This window comes from Eretmochelys imbricata, chromosome 8, assembly GCF_965152235.1.
Source record: "Eretmochelys imbricata isolate rEreImb1 chromosome 8, rEreImb1.hap1, whole genome shotgun sequence".
NCBI classification, from domain to species: domain Eukaryota; kingdom Metazoa; phylum Chordata; order Testudines; family Cheloniidae; genus Eretmochelys; species Eretmochelys imbricata.
In genome coordinates, this window is record NC_135579.1 from 9,672,271 (window position 1) to 9,691,149 (window position 18,879).

At 41.2% G+C, this 18,879-nt stretch overlaps 1 protein-coding gene across 2 annotated transcripts; it reads right to left on the reverse strand.

Annotated features, from left to right (window-relative positions):
- Nucleotides 1–3,015: 3,015 nt before the first annotated feature.
- Nucleotides 3,016–17,344, reverse strand: MYOT (myotilin). 2 transcript variants are annotated; one of them, XM_077824796.1, is made up of 9 exons: nucleotides 16,908–17,344; nucleotides 12,762–12,912; nucleotides 10,894–10,995; nucleotides 8,418–8,467; nucleotides 7,610–7,745; nucleotides 6,031–6,238; nucleotides 4,434–4,599; nucleotides 3,718–3,851; nucleotides 3,016–3,188 (listed from the first exon to the last, which is right to left on the reverse strand). In XM_077824796.1, exons 1-9 carry the CDS (start codon nucleotides 17,342–17,344, stop codon nucleotides 3,016–3,018), a joined length of 1,557 nt encoding a protein of 518 aa, XP_077680922.1. The 2 variants fall into 2 exon arrangements, with proteins under 2 accessions (XP_077680922.1, XP_077680921.1); XM_077824795.1 differs by having other exon boundaries at nucleotides 12,762–12,915.
- Nucleotides 17,345–18,879: the final 1,535 nt, after the last annotated feature.

The following is an 18,879-nucleotide window of genomic DNA, read 5'->3' on the forward strand; positions in this document are numbered from 1 at the left end:
AAATAAAAATGAATAATTGGGAATTTTCATACCTTCTGGGGTGCCCCATCAGACAGGCCGGTCTGGTCTGGACTCCACAATACAGGCTAGTGCCACAAAAATACCCCCCATTCTTACAGTTTTGTTTCCAGGCTACTTCTTTCTCGGTTTGATATAAGCTGCATTATTAGGAAATCACTATTCTGTCTACCATATATATGCTGTTTCAACAGCCATCTCTAATGGTAAAAGACCAGCATGTGAGAGAGAAACTTGGTTTGAGTCCCTATCTGCTGTGTGTCTTTTTCTTTTTCTTTTTTTTTTTTTTTAATCCAAATAATTGAGCCTCAGTAAAAAATACTTGCTATTCTGGTACATTCATAAAAATGAGCTAGCACAACACAGAGCATCAGCTCACTCTCTCGGAAAAGTTATTCGGGCATCAAAATACTTGTAATTTTTATTGCGTAAATGTGCCTGTGTAATAGTCATTGATGAAATCACCCGTTTCCTGCTCCAGCTAGCATTTACTTTTGATGAGTGAAATAGGGGTCAATGTTATCATGAAACTTGATTTTAAGTTGTTTTCAGGGTGGGTGTCTGGTTTTGTTTTTGCAATACCACAGGGAAAGAGGAATAAAGATTTTTGTCATGGAATTTAAGGCCAGAAGGGACCATTATTATCATCTATCTGAGCTTCAGCATCGCACCTACTATTTCTTAGCCTGAAGGACTAAGATTGGGTGCCTTTTTTTCAATTTCAAGAAGGTCAGACGACTTATGAAAATCCTGTGTAGTGACAGAGTGAGGAGGAGAGGAGAGCACAAGCCGACTTCAGTGAGAGTGAAGGGCTCTTAATATACAAACCATTGCTTTGGGCTTGTCCTTTTCATAAAAGCGCACACCATATCAGTTTGTCATTTCCTCAGAAGGTTAAAAACACACTTTCCACATTTGGCAACTTTTGTTCCAACAGGGTTTTTTGTTTCGTGTGCTGCCTGCTCCAGCGTCCTCAATTCTGTCTGAATAGATGTCAGAGCAGAGTTTGGCAGAACTAGTCCTTCCAGTTCTAAAGCCAAGAATTGGCGGTTGCTGATTAATAAATTCCAACAAAACGTTTGGTGAGTAGGAGGACATCTCATTTTCCAATAGCAGAATCAGACAGACAATGTCTAATAACTAGCCTAGAAGAGAAATTATATGCATGTAGATAGAGCCTGCACATAATTTTTTTTTTTTTTTTTTTTGTATTGAGTTAGAACCTAGGTGGTCCTGTCATGGACCAGAAGCCCTTTGTGCTAGGTGTTGTATAAAACAGAACAGAGAGACTGCAGTGTTTAGAGTGGGACATGGACAATGTCTTACAGACAGCAAAGATCTCTCCTGCAGTGACAGAGTTGGATTAAAAAGTGGCTTATTCATTAGATTGTAAACTCCCCGGGACTACCTTTTTTTTTGGTTCTTTGTTTGTACAACACCTAGTGCCATGGAATCCTGATCCAAGAATGGGGCTTCTAGGAACTATGGTAATACAAATAATAATCACAGAAAGATTTAAGTTTCCTCTCAAAAACCAAATCCACACACAACACAACCCAAGTCCCATATACAACAGTCTACACTAGATTAGTTCCCCAACTAGGGCCAGCCATAGTTAGAGAACAGAAAGAGCAATGGCTCACTTGAGCTGCTGTAACTTAACAGCCCATTCAGTGGGGTGGAAGGAAAGGTACGGTGTTGCTGTTGTCACAGCATGTGCAGTGGTTTTTACCACTACTGAGCATGCAGCCCACGGTGCAGACTTCCTGGTCGCCATATATTCTATTCTGTGAGTAGTTTTGACCCCCCCCCCTTCCAATGAATACTGTTCATCTGTTTAGGTGGAAATTGCAGAGTACAAAGTCTAGCTCTACTCTATGGATCCAAGAAGAAAAAAAATTTCAATCCGCCAACTGCTATTAAAAAGTTAATAGTTTGAAAAGGGCAGAGTTCAAACAGTTTGTGAATTAGGCATGAAACACAGTTTTTGTTGAACAAGTTGTGGACAACATGCAACACATTTCAGCCCTGTGGGCTACTTGAATTCTAAGTCGTCTACTGTATGTAATCAGTTATTTCCTCTCTGTTTATGGAGTGTGAGATTGGTCATTCAAGTCACATGGTATATTGTTTCTGCTGCTTTATTGGATGATTGAAACTCAAATAGGCAGAGCAAAAGCAGGTTTCGAGATGGCCCCCAAATACTTTACATTAAAATTCTAACCTTTGGTTAATAGGTACACAAATCTGTGAGACTGCCACTTTCCACAATCATTTTTGCAACTAGGTCACTTGTGAACGTTCAAGGAAAACAAATCTGAAGGGATGTGAATCCTGAAGGCTTTTTACTTGAACAAATGTTCACAAATACTGTGCTTGCAGCTTTATTTACAAAGCACTGTCAGAAGGCAGGTAACTAGATAGTTTGTATTGCCAAAAGAAGCTACAGTGTTGTGGGGATAAAGAATAAAAATTCCATCTTTGCAAGCTTACTAGCTGTTTGATACGGAACTTCTAAAATTCCTGGTTTTAATAAATCAGAACAGTCACAAGCTGTATTTTATATTTAGTACTTTATTTGCATTTGACATAAACCCACATAAAAACATTCAAATCTATTTGGTTTTAGTATTCAGGCAGCAAAGTTGTTGTATTACTGAGAGTGGTGATATTAAGAAAGCAGTACAAATAAACATGCTTTTCCTTGTAACTGAGCAAAGATGTAGTTAAACCTACACTTTCAGCATCACCAACTGCCCTGGTTTCTTAGGCTTTACAGTTAAAATACAACATTTGAGCATTATCTGCTATATTCACCAATCCATACAAATAGAGTACTACCTTGGTAAATTAGAACAGCAGGAAATGTGCACGAGTCAAATTATAAATAAAATATGTAGGTATGTTTGCTAGTTAGAGCAACCGCCACTTAACTACATATATGGGGAGTTATGATATGGGTCTGTTACATAAGTGCGTTTTCCTCCTCTTTTCACATTAAAGTTCATCACTTTCATACAGTCCAGACTGAGCAGCCAGCCGTTCAAACTCTCCTTCTGGTGAGAAAGCTGGTTTCACATCCAGTCCTTTACTATTGAATGCCAGGTATTTGCTAAAAGTCGGTCGAACCTTCAACTGCTTGGGGGTTGGAACTGGCCTGTATGTATGAGCTGAAACAGACCAAGAGATGCCTCATTCGGCTACTGTAGATTGTTAAAGTCCCAAAAGAGAAGGAGCTGCAGCATGCCAGCTCAGTTGTTAACTGTTGTCCTTTGCACAATTGAATAGGCCCTTGAGGGAGAGCTCACCTGCAACTGCAAGTCCCAGCTCTCAGACATTGAAGACCGATAGGGAAGTTGGAAGGGATCATAGTCTCCCCACCCCACCCTCCCTTGATACCAAGGGAATTGGGGATAGTTAAAAACAAAAATGCACGGAGAGTGGTGGTGACAGAATATTTGCAATTTGTGAAGAACCATCCCCAGTATATTTGGGTGCTCTTTTAATGGGGGAAGTTTCTTTGGCTGCTTTGAGTCATTATTTATGGGGTATTGTGTGTCTGATAGTATCTTTGGGAACACACGTCCATCTAGTATTTACAACTTGATTGGATCTGTTCTGAATGAGGGGGAAGAATTCCTACCCATCATATTAACTCATAATATAAATTCTAGTTTGACATTTATATACAGTACTTACTTGCAACATCCAGTCTGCAGTGGCATGTGACCACTCCTGCCTCGTTGACTGCAGATACTGTGTACCAACCGGCATCTTTCTTATTTACGTTATGGATTAGGAGGCAAATCTTTCCAGGATTATCATAGAACAAACTGAAAAATTAAAAATGCATGAGGGGCAAAGAAATAAGTTGACTTAAGGGATGTCTTTCATGGTGGAAGACCCTAAAGAGCAATAAACAATTTTTGCAGGAGACTAGAGATCAAAAGTGATGCAAAAATTTTTTTTAAAAATGGTGCACTGGATTATACTCTCGACAAGTGTTATTGCTATTCTTTGATTAGTTAATTATTTGTATTATGGTAGCACCTACAGGCCCCAAGTCAGGATCAGGGCTCCTTTGTGGGTGCTGTACAAACAGAGATAACAGCCAAACACGTTAAAGTATTTCAGTCTTAAATCTGTGCTTGCTAGTGAGCAAGTTGTGCATTTTGGGTGTGTGTATTTATAAAGTAAGAGGTCAGAGGGAGCTCTCTTTCCCTCCATTCAAGTGGAATATCTTCACCACAGTGGGATTGACTCCCAGCCAACCCGTTCACCATGTTTGTTGTTCACGAGCTACGGACACATGCAGCTGGTAAATGCAAATGCTGCATCTTTAGAGACTGGATTATTTGTGTTTCATATATTGGCTATTTTTTCTGCTACACCACTGGCCAGTTTTAGTTACATACCTTATTCGGTCTGTATTATATTGTAGCATTTCATTGTTTCTTTTCCAGTAAATCCGTGGTGTAGGGATGGCAGAAATCTGACATTCCAGTCTGGCTGAATCCCCTTCATAAACTCTTTTGCTTTGTGGTTTGAAGATAAAACTTGGAGCTTTCTGATGTTCTTTTGCTAAGTTATAAGAGAGAAGGTTGTAGTAGATTGCATGAAAATATACCCCTGCAAGTGTTGTTCGAGTTTGATCTCCATCTCCCAAAGTCTCCTTCCCCTAACCTAAGGGCCCAAGCAGTAGTCACCAGGTAGTCCAGATTGAGAGCTAAATGCACAGATGATTTAACTCCATGGGAGGCAAATAGGCAAGGGAATTGCACCAGCTTTCACCAGCTGTGAATACGGTCCTGAAAGCAAATGAAGGCCCTGTGTATGCTGTAGCTCGAATCATGCCAGCAACATCTGCGCTGGGAAAGAATTTGTAAGCAAAGTTCTTAAGTTTCCTAACAAAGTTGCTTCCTTCTGGTTTGTTGAAACTGTGGCTATATACTACTTATCCAACAGTTCGTGATGTTAGAGGAGGATATCGGACCATGTGTTTGAAGAATGGTGTTTAAATAAGAAAATTTTGCCCAGCAAGGGAATGTAGTAAGTTAAGTGGGTTTTAACTCAACTCTTTTTTTTTCCTACTTATATGCAAGGAAGTAGGAAGAAGGTTATGCAATGGAACCAAACGGTGTTCAATATTTGTTGAGCATAAGTTGAATGGAAAAATATTAAGGTGTGATTGGAAGACACAATGTAGGTGGAATCAGAGACAAAATTGCGTTAAAAGCACTCAACCCCACACAAATGAAGAAAGCAGTAATCCATGCAGACATAAATAAGGCCACAGATCAGCGCTCAGTGAGACTTTTTGCATGAGTGAAGACTACTTATGTGAATAAGATTTTTCATGATTGGGGCTTAAGTGAGCCCAAACAGTCTTTGATTTCAATGGGGCTAGGATTTCACCCAATGAGAACTTTGCTATTGCTTTAGCAGGGCTAGAATTTCACCACTTGTCTTGCCTGGAATGCACATTTGTCTTAGAGGTAAAGATATCTTCTGAAAAATTAATCTCTTCCTTCAACATGTTCAAACGTTATTAGTTTATAAATAACTTTGGAAAATGAGTGTGGTATGGATGATGATCAGATCTCTGTATTTTGGGCAAAAAAATTTTTTTGCCGTTTCCAGATATGAAATTGATGAAATAAACAGCCAAGGAGGAATTTTCGAGAGTTCTCAGCACTGGCTTAACTCTGCTCCCATTGAAGTCAATGGGAGTTTTAACATTGGCCTAGCTCTGAATCAATGCTGAGAACTTAGAAAAAAAAATCAACTTGGGATGGAATTTTTCCAAAGCCCCACATTTGGTACGAAGAATTTTTCCACAGTAGTTCTTAAACCTGGACATCATGAAGTAGAAGTTTTCAAAGCTAAAAGCAGACATCCCGATAAGTTTGTAAAGGTCTTTCAGGTACATGAAGAAAGGCATTAGTAGACTTTTGGGCACACACAGTTGGAGAATAAAGATTTCCAGGTAGCCATCACAGCCATATATCTTACCAGTTACATCCAGTTGTACTGTAAAGGAGGCTTCTCCAGCACGATTGGAGGCTACACATTCATATGTCCCTGCATCAGAGCCTCTGACCACTTCAAAAATGAGTGAGTAGAAGCCCTTTTCAGACACTATCATTTTATGAAAGTCATCTGGGTGGACCAACCTTCCATTTAAATACCATACCAGATCTGGAGCTGGTAGCCCGCTGACCTGTGAAGCAGGAAAAAAAAAACAAAAACCCACAATCATGAACAAATACAATCTTAAACCATTATGGTACTGTAGTTGTTCATGTTTAAATCTAAAGCCATCTATGTCCCTCCACTACGGAAAGTTTTATTAGCTTAGAGGACCAAGCCAGGATTCTACCCTTGGAAGTTCCAGCCAGGACTGGTTTTCTTTGTAAATTATGAAGCTTATGGAGTAGTCTGGTGGATTTGGAGACATGAACTTTAGTTATGAGACAATGGAGTCTGCTCATAGAAACCTGTGTTGTTCCTGATGACGTGTGAAGTCCCATTTCAGTCAGTGCGGTTCGTTGTGGGTGTGCATTCACAGGGGCAAGCCTACCATTTTATCTCAGAAGTCTCTAAGAAGGTCCTCAATAAGGCCACATTTTGAACCAGTTTTATTATCATTAAATACAATGCTATAGTAATGGAATATACTCAACTGCAACTACTTAATCTCCAAGATAGTTAGAGATTAAGAACAGCCTTTCATACTGAGGTGTCAGAGTTCATGTCAAACTTGGGAGAAAGTTACTTCAAATTCCTCTACTTGATGCCTCTTCCAGTTTTACATTTACAGAATCAGAAAAAACAAGATAGGATCAGCACACAAAACATTTGCATTAAATATGGCCTACAACACAAGAGCTAACTTTCTTACCATAGAGTTGTTAGAAGAACTTTGTGGAAGTATAATTGTTATGCACATTTCACTTTAAATGTATTAATAAAATGTTTCAACTATTTATTTTTTCAAAAATAGCTTTTTCTATGAGCAGATGCCTTCTATGCTCAATCAAGATGACATTTCGAGCTTCAAAGAGGACTTTTTAAATGCTCTTAAGTGGCAGGCAGCTAGGCCCCAATTCAGGAGTCTATTCGTATTTGTGGCACAATTAAGCACCTGGTTACATCCCACTGAGTCAATTAGGGCCCCTATTCAGCAAAGCATTTAAGCACCTGCTTACATGCCTTCCTGAATTAGGGCCCTAATTTTGGCAGTAGCATTTAAAAAGTCCTCTTGCAGGACAGCAGTTCATATATTTATAGAGCATACTCCGCTTTAGCCACTACCTCATAAATCCTAGTTGAGAGTGAAGATATGGCTACACTCAGTCAAATTTCAGGTTTTTCCAGAGCTAATGTGAAGATTGCAAAACTTCTCTCATTACTAGAATTTGTAAAGCTCTTTGGAATGGATACTGTACTTGCACAGCCAGTCATATTAGATAGGTAGCACTCCAGTTCATAAGGATTGAGGTCTCTGAGATGCAGTGACACCTGTATGTATTGCATATAGTAATTACCAACAGACAAATTACAGTTTTGATTGTATGAACATCGGTCTTACTTTGAAGTCAATCCTGCAAAATCGTCCCTCTTCAACAGTTATTTTGTCTTCAGGCACTTGCACAAAACGTGGTTGAAAAAACTTCTCCTGGATTGAGCCCTGCTCATTCCTCTCCCCTCTTGAGGATGGTCTGCTCCTATAATGTGCACATTTACAGTTCCTTACAACAAGGTATACACACGATCACGGACATGTTACCTTTAAATAAAAAAACAAAACCCTTTAAAAAGGGACTCAGGCTATATTAATAGACCCAAGAATGTTGTTATCCCTCCAAAGACAAAACAATAGGGTGGATTCTCCCCCCCCCGATTTTCTATTTGGTGAATTATGATAGCCAACCAGCTATCTGACTAGCTTAGACTGTGTTGAATAGAACAGTCAGCATACATGCTTCACAAAAAAGAGCAGTTATCTTTGGCCTTAGGTCTCAAAGCATTTACAGCATGGCCCAAAGATTCTTGCATCATATCCCATACCCTACAGTTATTCCTTACATCACTACACAGAAGGTGTATGATGTACTTTCTAGAATCCCTAGCCGATAGTTTGGCTTGACGTATGTGGGTTACCAACCTACCTTTGAAGTTACTCCAATAACTGAAATAACTGTCACCTTGATTATTCTACAAACTGAAGTTTAACTAAACTTTTATGCTGATGCCTATGAAAGGAAGTGAATGTAGCTGATTTAATAGCGCTCTCGCTCTCTCACACACACACAATTTGGATCAGAACTCACATCTCATGGAAACATTGAGAGGGGGATGTTGTAACAAAAGTATCTGGGTATAGATTCAAAGATTACCTGATTTGTGGTGTAGGAACCTGTAGTCTTGTGTTTTCTGAATTCTGCTGCTTGGAAAAGCAAAACATCAAAATAAGTTAACAATGCAGAATTTACCAAGAGGTTGAACTGAAAACACATGTTGAATAAAGAGCAGTTTGCCTTTCAAAAGCCAATTGTTGCAAGCACTTTTGGAGTCTTTATTATAAAATATAAAGAGATGGACATCATGAGTCAATACACTTACTCATTTTCATCCCAGAGTACTGCCTTGGCTAGGAACAAACGCTACTAATGGTTTAGAACAGCTTTCCGTCACATTGCACAGGTGACTAGTGCAATCATTTCTTTCGGCTGAAAGTTTTTTGGCAAACCTATAACCTCTGTTAGAGGGGATTATTCGCACTGGAATATTTGAAACGGGAGCTAGGTACAGGGTGTCCTTCAGTAAAGCAGGAATAGAAATGAAGTCACTTTGATATGGTACCAGCAAGAACGCTTTGTTGTGCCTGCTCACAAATGGTACCAATACCCATGAACACGTGTTCAGATGGAAAATACTTTCCTTGCTAGATCACAGCACCAGCTAAGCTTTCGGATAAGTCCCCATCAAGTTACTAGAAAAGTACAAGCACCCAAGGTTGGATCCTACTAGGACTTCTCTATTTTAGGGTTCTGAGGAACAGATACAATGGTGTTTAATACCAGCAAGTGAGAGAATTTCCACCATTTTAGCAGTGGAGCCAGTTAAATATAGGAATGACAATATAGAAAGTTAGGTATTTAAGTTCCCATCACAGTAGTAGTCAAGCAGTAAGACATTGATCTTGCACAGTGCTAAGTTTGTTAGCCCAATCCAGTGGTTCGCTTACGTATGTGCTTAACTTCAAGCACATGACCAGTCCCATTAAATTTAGTGGGTTACTCACAACTTAACTTTAAGCCTGTGCTTAACTGTTTTACTAGATTGGGCTACGCTGCTCAGTACCGTGCAGGACTGAACCCTACTTTCACACTCCATGCCCACTGGTTACAAATGCAAGTGTCCTCCTTAATACATGCTCATTTAAGATTCAGCTGTAAAGCATCAGTTTGTCCACAGTTTCTACAGACTGGCCGAAGTAGTAAAACGAATACTAGTGGTTGGATGGGTCACCGATTAGGGGTATTTTGAGAACAATTTGAAGCCATGCATGCAAGATCACCGAATTCGCCGTCATGACTCAACCTCCCATCTGCTCTTTGTAGAGCATGCCCCAGACTGCTGCAGAACTAGCTGCGCCAGGATTGATGGCAATCACTTTCTTGGTCTTTTGATCAAGACGATGGGAAACAACACTGTAACATGCTTCTTTGGTGCGCTCTTCTCTACAACTATTGGGTGTGGGAATTAGCTTTATTACAGACATATCAGGATTTCTTCCCCAGTGTTTGAGCTTATGGTTTCTACTCTGCATTGAAGTCTATAGACGTTTTGCAATTGGACTCCTAATCATCAGTTTTCTCTGATGAAACTGATATTTCAGCTGATATATTGCAGGTTACCCTAGTAACATACTGCAGAAGGCAATCCTTGGAAACTGGGATGGTTTCTCCTGGGTATGCAGATTTCTGGTGGCACACCATAGCCCTTTCCAGTAATCTGGACCAGAGAAATACCGAAGGTAGTGTCTGACTACCCTGTTCTGTATGATATAGCAGCCAATGGATATTGTTTGTGCGGGGAGCAGACAAATCCAAAAATCAGATATGCTTTTTTAACATCTTAGCTACACATCCCCAGTTACCTGCAGTGCCCAATACAGGATCAACTTCTCTAGTATCCAGTATTTTACACATTCTTCTATCTTCCTCTTCGGTTTTATTTCATGGGTACTGAGTTTTCTTCCTCCTTGTATTAACCTTGTATCCAATGTCATCCTAGCAGCTAGCATTAATTATGCATCTTTTGGATAGGATGTTTAAAAAAAAAAAAAACCCAGATGCTGACCTCTTGTGGTCATGTCACTATTCATAACACTAGTTAATCCCAATGTCCTAGCCAAGTTCTAACTCGGGCAGTTACATACTAGGTACCTGAATCCCCCTGCCATTTAAATTGATTATTGTATTAGTCATCACTCCTGTCCGAAACAATCATACAATGTTGTTGTGAAACAGCTGTTATGTTCCTCCCCAGAGATGGAATTCCTGTATATTCCTACCTGATGAGTGATATAAGGGTTAAAGCCCAGATTCTCCAAGGTCTATAGGCACCTACCTCCCATTGGGAGTTAAGCACCTAAATACCTCTGACTGGGCTTTAGTTAATATTCCTATAGTGCTTTGAAATCCTCAGATAGTGGATGCTATACAGAAGTTTTTTATCAGTATAGATGTCTTGATTTTTCCTTTTTTGTACTCCATAAAGAGACCTATTCCCCCTACCCCATTCCAATACAAGTGACTGAAAATTTAAACAGACAATGGACACTCGTTTTGGACCATTTTCATTTACCTGTGAGTTCTGTACATTTTCTTCATTTTGCGTTACAAGCACAGAAGCAGCATTTTCTGGTCCAAGCAGCCTGCGAGCCATTCTTTCTTCATAGGTTAGCCGCTGAAAGCAGTGGGAGAGCAATTCTGGTTAAAAGGTGATTTATTATCACTTGAGTTTGTTACAATTTCAGGTTACTCACAGTCAAGTTAGGGCACATTAATATGCCAAACATTCATGGAGCTGTTGAAAGGAAAGTGGCTGCTGCATGCCTGTGGCTGTACCAAAGGATCTGATGTCTTGGAATCTGCTGAGCTCATTCTCAATTTTATATAGCACCCAAACACGTATATGTTTAAACTGTCTTTTCATCAAGGTCTTGGAAATGCCATCTCTGGCCTCCCACTCCTCCCGTTGTTGCAGAGAACCTTCAAGAGGAGGATGGCCAGGGATGATTAATAACTAACACCGATGACACTAACTGGGAGATCAGAACAAGCTTCCAGGGTCCCCTTACATTAGCACTAGGACGCCTTTCCAAGTCCGCCAGCTGTGTAGCTTTTTCAGGCACTAACTGTGTGGTAGGTGCTAAAAACCTACACACAACCAAAAAAAATCCACCCTGTGAAGTGCTGCGTGTTCTCTCTTGAGCAAGAGTAAATATTAACTAGGTAAGGACTAAATTCTTTCACGGTAGAAGCAGAGAGGCTGACGTGGCTGCATTTACACCCAATTTACACTTGGGTAAGTAAAAGCAGAATTTGGTTTGAACTTTGATAGTTCCCCCCAAGTTTAGAAGCCACGTTAAAACAGAAGTTAGGTCTATGCCTATGGCTGCTAGGCAGTAATGGTAATGCAGGTGTCAAGCTGTGCAGTGTTCATACTCAGCCAGATTAAATGCTGCAAGACGCACTTCTGCCAAGGGACATTCTTAGGTCAGATTGGGCCAAAGATTCAGGTTCTCTCTCTCCCCAAATAGATTTGTAATTTGTATTATAGATCTGTATGGCCTGCTCTCCCTCCCATTGAAGTTAATGGTAAAACGTCTATTGACTTCAATGAGAGCAGCATCAAGCCTTTACCTGCTAAGCTTTTACCAATTCTCAGACCAATAGGAATGTTTCCACAACACATTAGAACCAGCTCACTACAGGTCTGCCTGCTTCTTTCTTGGTGACACTGCACTTGGAGAGTTTTGGTTTTTTTTTTTTTTAAAAAACCCTCTACAGTTTGGATTTCATGGCTCAGGAGAGCTGCATTTTGAGCCTCCTGAATTTAGGCAAATGTATGCCTGGGATGAAGAGACTTTTTTTTACAGAAAATGGTTTCCCTTTGAAATAGATACCCGGACATTTGTGTTCTGATTGTCTGAAGAAAATTAGTCTTGATTCAGTTTCTTTTCAGTAAGCTAATACAAAGCACTGTGGGACATTGTTAGATGCCCTCTTAAAAAGAGCTTTAGGGAAGATTGCGACAAGACAGCAGCCACTTATCAGAGGGCAACTGGTCACTTTTACTTATCAGTGTTACTAATTAAACACTACTGACTAGATTGATAAACTACAGCTGGAAACCAGGATAAACATTCTAAAGCTAACATTCGCTGGGGCTTCTGGTCAGCTGCAGCCATTGCAGTTATGACTGAAGTAGTTCTGGCCCCTCTAGTACAAACAGTTGCTTTCTAGGGGCTAGCAAAGATGAAAACCAACATGTGATTAATTGAAGCAGTTGAATGTAAGTCTCTGAATTGCCAGAAGTCCTCTAATGAAATTCAGAGTAAGTGGATTCTTTGCACTTAGACAGATTTCAGAGTGGTAGCCGTGTTAGTCTGTATAAACAAAAACAACGAGGACTCCTCATTGTTTTTGCACTAAGAGGTTCTCTCTTACCTGGTTGCCATTGTGAAGAAGGTTGTCTTTGCCTCGCAGTTTCCTTTCCAGGTCTTGAATGAGGGCTTCTTTTGTTCCTTGTATCTCTCGATCTGAAGTCTTGTATGTTGGCTTGGTGCTAGCTTGTTTGGTATACATTGGCTTTGAGTAACTACTTTATACAAGAGACAGACAGAAAGTCACTCCTGTGAGCTAGACTAGGTACGAGTTAGGACTGCATAAAATCTAGGCAGAGAATATATATAAATATTCAAATTTATATTTGCCGTCCATTAGCTATAACATTGGCTATGAATCAGCTTGTAAAGTGCTTGGGACAGGTAAACCATTATACATGCCAAGTATTGTTACTGAGACAGAGTTCAGGGAAATGGGCCTGCACTAGGCCAAGTCACCTGGTAGACAACACAAGTACCAGACATGCATAGATCACCCTTATCACCTGAACCTTGTAGAAGGTCCCTCGGTGGGGCTGTCAGGTGTGCAGTGAGGCTAGAAGACCTCCCTGCATACACATCACTGATCTCCTTGATCATTGCAGGTCTGTACAGGGAGAAATCTTACCAGACATATCTAAGTCTTTTTGTCCCTCTGCACCCTGAGCACCCATCGACTCAACACTTCTCGTGGTGGGCAGTGCTAATTCAACAATAGTTGGCAAGAGCTTGCCATTGGCACTGCCAGGAAGAACTAGATCAGTACAGGTGGCATGAAAATTAATGCGGGTGCATGCCTTCAGCCAGCAGGAAATACACACACACGCACACGGCAAGATCCATGGGGCAAAGAGAATAGGGTGCAGGTCACCAAATATACTGTGTGGGATGAATAATCCAAAGACTAAATTATTCTCCTAACACCCCTTGTGAACCAATCATCAGAGGTAGGGGTTTCACTGCAATCCTGTATATTATTGGCATATCAAAGATGGGGGCCTTTTCTCTTTATGTATTGCCAGTGTAAGCAAGGCCTTTATCCCCTTCCTGCCCCTTAAAAGCCATCAGGGGCCCCAAAGCTCCCTCCGACTACCTGGGCAGAAGGGGAGCAAAAAGAAGGTAGACGTGGGCTGGCAGCATAGCAGGGAGGAGGATTAGGCACGCCTGTCATTGCTCACCCCCCTCTCTGCAGGTGGGGCAGAGGGCCTGCTGCGAGTTCCCAAGTGGCTGGAGTTGTGTAGCTCAGAAATAGTAGTAGAGGGGACCAAGGGGTTTTTTTGGGAGGGAGGGAAGAGAGGGCAACCACTCCCCTCTTCTTGCGGTGGGGCCCACCAGCCACGAGTGGATGTCAGTGGTGACGAGCAGGATTAGCAGCTGCAGGGGCTGCTCAGCAGCTTTTACTCCACAGCCCTGGGGGACCAGAGACACAGGACGTTGAAGGATTGGGAGAAGAGTGACCCATAGATCCCTGAGCTTTGCAGATTTACTTGTCCGTGCCACCCCCACCCCTCCAGATGAAGGAAGCATTAAGAAACAGAGGTTTGCATCATGTGGTTCCCCTCTGTTCCCTTCCCAGGGGTTTTGGAGGAGGGTCTGAAATAACCCCAAATATCACACCCAAGAAAGGGTTAAAAACCTAACTTTGTATATTTCCAAAGGTAGAGGAGAGAAAAAAAAATTGACACAAGTGAGATATCTTCCCTCCACTCATCACATCTTCCTTCCTTAGGAGGAACTTGGGCCATTCTTTTCCTAGGCTACAGTTTGATACCCAGCCATAGTCTGGGTTGTGTGAGACGGCTCAGAGATGGTGTCAGTTACGGCCAAGGTTGGGAAGGACTATATGGTTATATTCCACCTAGTTCTAATGGTGGATGTTGTCTTGGTGCATTTTTACCACAACTCTTTCTGTAGGGTAAATCCACAGCTGGACAAGTGTTTTGGGGAAAAAAAATCTGCATCTAGTGATCCTTCAAGTGACAACCAGATGAACAAGTGAATATACACACAGAGATGTGGTTGTGCCTTTCGTTTGAGTTCTCACTACCCAGGGAATTACTGGGGTAAAATGTTAGGGTTCAGGGATACAGTACCCAAGCCTCTGCAGAGCAGTCTCTGTCCCTTTCGGGGACATATCCTGCAAACTTCACTGAGGTGGAGTATACTAACCTCCTTTGGGCAAGGATGCCCCATGAGTGAGGATTGCAGGATCAGGCTATTGGCAAAGGCTGAGATGATTTACATAGGCAATGTCCTTTTCTGGTCATTTCTTGCTAGAAGGCTTGGGTAGGGCATAGGAATGGGTAAAAAGAACAGGAGTACTTGTGGCACCTTAGAGACTAACAAATTTATTTGAGCATCAGCTTTTGTGTAGCTCATGAAATTTGTTAGTCTCTAAGGTGCCACAAGTACTCCTGTTCTTTTTGCGGATACAGACTAACACGGCTGCTACTCTGAAACCTAGGAATAGGGTAGCGTCCCTTGGAATAATTTTGTGAGCTCGCTGGTGGTGCTTTAGTTGTAGAAGCGGACAGAATACAACCGGAGCAACAGTGTAAGTGTGTAGCAGGACCGTGTATATTCTAACATGGGTATTTGGAACCCATCATGCCCCTACATTTCCTTCATATTATGTTTTTTCCATAAAGAGCAAGAGTCCCAACAGCTTATTTTCAGTGCACACCATTCCAAATGCTCTTCTTCCCCCACTGAGTACTTCCTAGTGGTCAGAGCAGGGGAAGTGGAACCTGGATTTCACATATCTCTTCCTGATGCTTGACTATTTTGAAATAGCTGCATGACCGTGGCAAGTTACCCAGCCTCAGTGTTCCTCAGTTTACCCATCTGTAAAATTATTGGGATAACGCTTACCTGTCTCATGGAGTATTGAATTTACTATTTGTAAAGCATTTAGATATCCACAGACATATGACATAGTGGAGCTGCAAAGTATTCGGTTGTATAATTGTGGTCGTCACAGGCACGTATCTAATTATCTCACACAGTGAGATAATTAGAACAGTGTAGTTCAGGAGAAGTATGGGGCTAGTTAGAATTACACCTAACCTAATTAATAATACCTGCACTTTATCAATCACACCACAGTTGTGGTTCAAGGAAGCTGGTAGCTTTAGTTTTCATGAATACGAGCATTTAATCCAGCTTTATGCCCAAAATAGCAAACAAAACACACTTCCCTCCATTTTCCTCAATGCAGTTGCTAGGGCACATTCTTCCCTTGCTCTTCATATGAGCTCCCAGTGAGGTCACTGAGTGTCTTGCCTCAGCATGGCACTGAATCTGAGAGAGACACATCAGGGAGGAGACGCTGGTCCTTAGTTTCAAGGGATAGAACTTTGAGAAGCTCTCAAGTCACTTACACCTCAGAATCATTGAAATGGGATTCCTGAAAAGTGTTACCATGGGTCAGTTTCTCAACCTCTGGATACATAAAGTGAGAGGGACTTGGGGGATACCTTTGTATTTTGCTATGAAACATTATAGTTACTGCATGGGAGCTCTCTCACAAGGAGCACTCTTTTCGCACAGAATTCCTGTTTTCTGAAATTGAATGAAATCAGAGAATAATTTAATGTAGGCAATTTAAGATGAGTGCCCAACCCTTGCTTTGGCTGCCCTTATGGGATTAGTTTCCACCATAACGACAAAGTAGACTGCTCATGTCAGGTCTGGTCTACATTAGACCTATATTTGTATAACTAGGTCGCTCGGGGGTGTGAAAAATCCACACCCCCGAGCGACATAGTTCTATCAGCCCCCCCGTGTAGATAGTGCTGACAGCTACCGCTTCTCAGGGCGGTGAATTAACTACAGATGGGAGAGCTGTCTCCCATCAGCTTAGAGCATATTCATTAAAGTGCTAAGGTGATGCAGCTGCGCTGATGCAGCATTTAAGTGTAGATTTGCTCTCGTGCTAACAAATGAATGCACAGTGGAGGGGTATGTAAAGAATTTGCAGTTTAGTTTCTAATTTACAAATACTTCTCCCACCCAGACACCATGGGCCCATGCCTGCGTGAGTAAAGCAATTAGGATCAGGAGGGATGGAAGCCAATGGGAGTTTAGTCATTGGCTTCCTTGGAACCAGGATTTCACCCAATATATGGACATGGTCAAAACCTGGAGCAGCACAAAACCCACACACAACTAATTCAAAGCAGGGGAAAGTTAGAAGCCTGTACATACTTACTTAGATTCCACAGTAGAAGGAGCTTGGCTATTATAATCAGACTGTGAGGGCAACACTGAGCAGAGGAATGCTGCAGGGGACTGGTTATGCATGGATGAAAGCCTTTGCCCAGATGAGGAGGTAGCAGGAGACTGTGCAGATGCAGGTGTGATGGGAAATGCAGATTCCTTATGGGAGCTATGGGAAGACGAGGAGAGAAAGATTGGGGAGCTCAGCGATGAAGACGAAGAAAACTTCTGCTCGCTAGAGTTACGAGGCTGGATTAGAATTGATGACTGTTTGGTTTGACTGCTTGACAGTGCAGATGTCTTGGGTCCCGGAGGCTGCAGTTTCCCTTGACACGTATTCTGAGACTGGATAAAATGTTTTGGACGCTCGTAGTTAAACATGCTTGGTTGGTACACTGAGGACATGGATGGGAGATTACTGACACTCATAGGGGAGGTTTCGTGATTGTCCTGGCTTTTTGTAGGTGACAGTGGGCTTTGGGTTGGTGGCTGGTAAAAATTAGATGATAGGCCACAAAAACTTTCTTGGGTAGGTTCCTGGGTAGAATGGAATCCCTAGCTCGATGGAAAGGGGCTGTCTTGATGTGGATTATTCCTTTAGGAAGACAATACAAATAACATAAATTGTATGTTACAATTTGAGTTGTAAGTATTGTGTAGCAGAGAGCAGTCACTCAGATGCATGAGCATCATACTCTTTAGATTGATTATTAAATATTAATAAATCAATAACCCATGTCTGAATTTTCTATTTTAAGCCATTCTAGAGCTATATGAACAATACATTTCTGATCATCATATGGAGTTCTACTCCCCCATTCAAGCTTAGCTCGTTGGTCACCACGGGTGTCTTCTCTGGAACAGCATGTTAAGTTCTGTCACAAAGTAATGGAGTTGCAATGATCATCTTGAAAACATGAACCAAGCATGACCTGAGGGTGCCGCCTGCCTGAATCTGCGGGCATCCTGAAGTGATAGCTCTAAGAAGGTGTGAACTGCCACAGTCAGCTCAATCAAGGAACTGTGGTCTATATAATTCTGCACCCCGGAATCTAGCATTTTTTCTGTATAGCACAGAATTCAGTATTTTTGCTATGGAATTCATCAATTCACTACACTGCTAGTGAAGCATGAATTGGGGTCTGTATCCGATTACTAGAGTTTTGTTAACTATAGTAGATAAGTTTTTAAAAAAATAAACCAAAAGAATTAAAAACTTTTCAGAATTGTCATTATAGGACTATAGCTATATTCCTCATTTTAAGGTCACTAAATTAAGTTTTCCATACTTTGTATAATGCCTTATTGGAGACCAAAGATCAAAACTTCTGAACTCAAATTTTCTGACCAATTCAGATTAGGTGTGTAAATAGGAAGCCTAGTGAAGGGAAGTGTGTATTTCAGCCTTTTGCATGTAATAGCAGTTCACCTTGTTGAAGTAATCTGCTGAGATTTGTGAGTGAGCATTAATGCTGAAGTTGCTGTGAGTGAATGCTAATTGAAAGCATGGCTGTAGTGAATTATGTTTGTCTTGCCAGATAGCACACAGACAGTACTGATTAAGGCAGAATATATAGCTAGATAAAGCACTGCTATAAGATACAGTAGGGCAAACAAACTTAGAAGGAAAGGGCTTGATTGTATTACATATGTAAATTGCAGATGTCTAAACTATACCTCTTATCAGTTATAAAGAAGAGTCAAGTTTCATAAAAGTGGACCAAGCAAGTTGCTGAATTGTAAAAGCTATTATTAAATAAAGAACTATAAATCTACACAAGTTACATGTGCTGGAAAAAATTGCAGTCTTGTCCAACAGAGATCAGCTGTTTTGCTTCTCTCTCTCTCTCTCTATATATATAGACACACACACAAGCACAGTATATTGTATTCCTTTCCTAGGAGAGCCCAAAGAAGAGTTCCATGAGGTCATAAATTCCCCTGGGGAAGAGATCATATTCTTA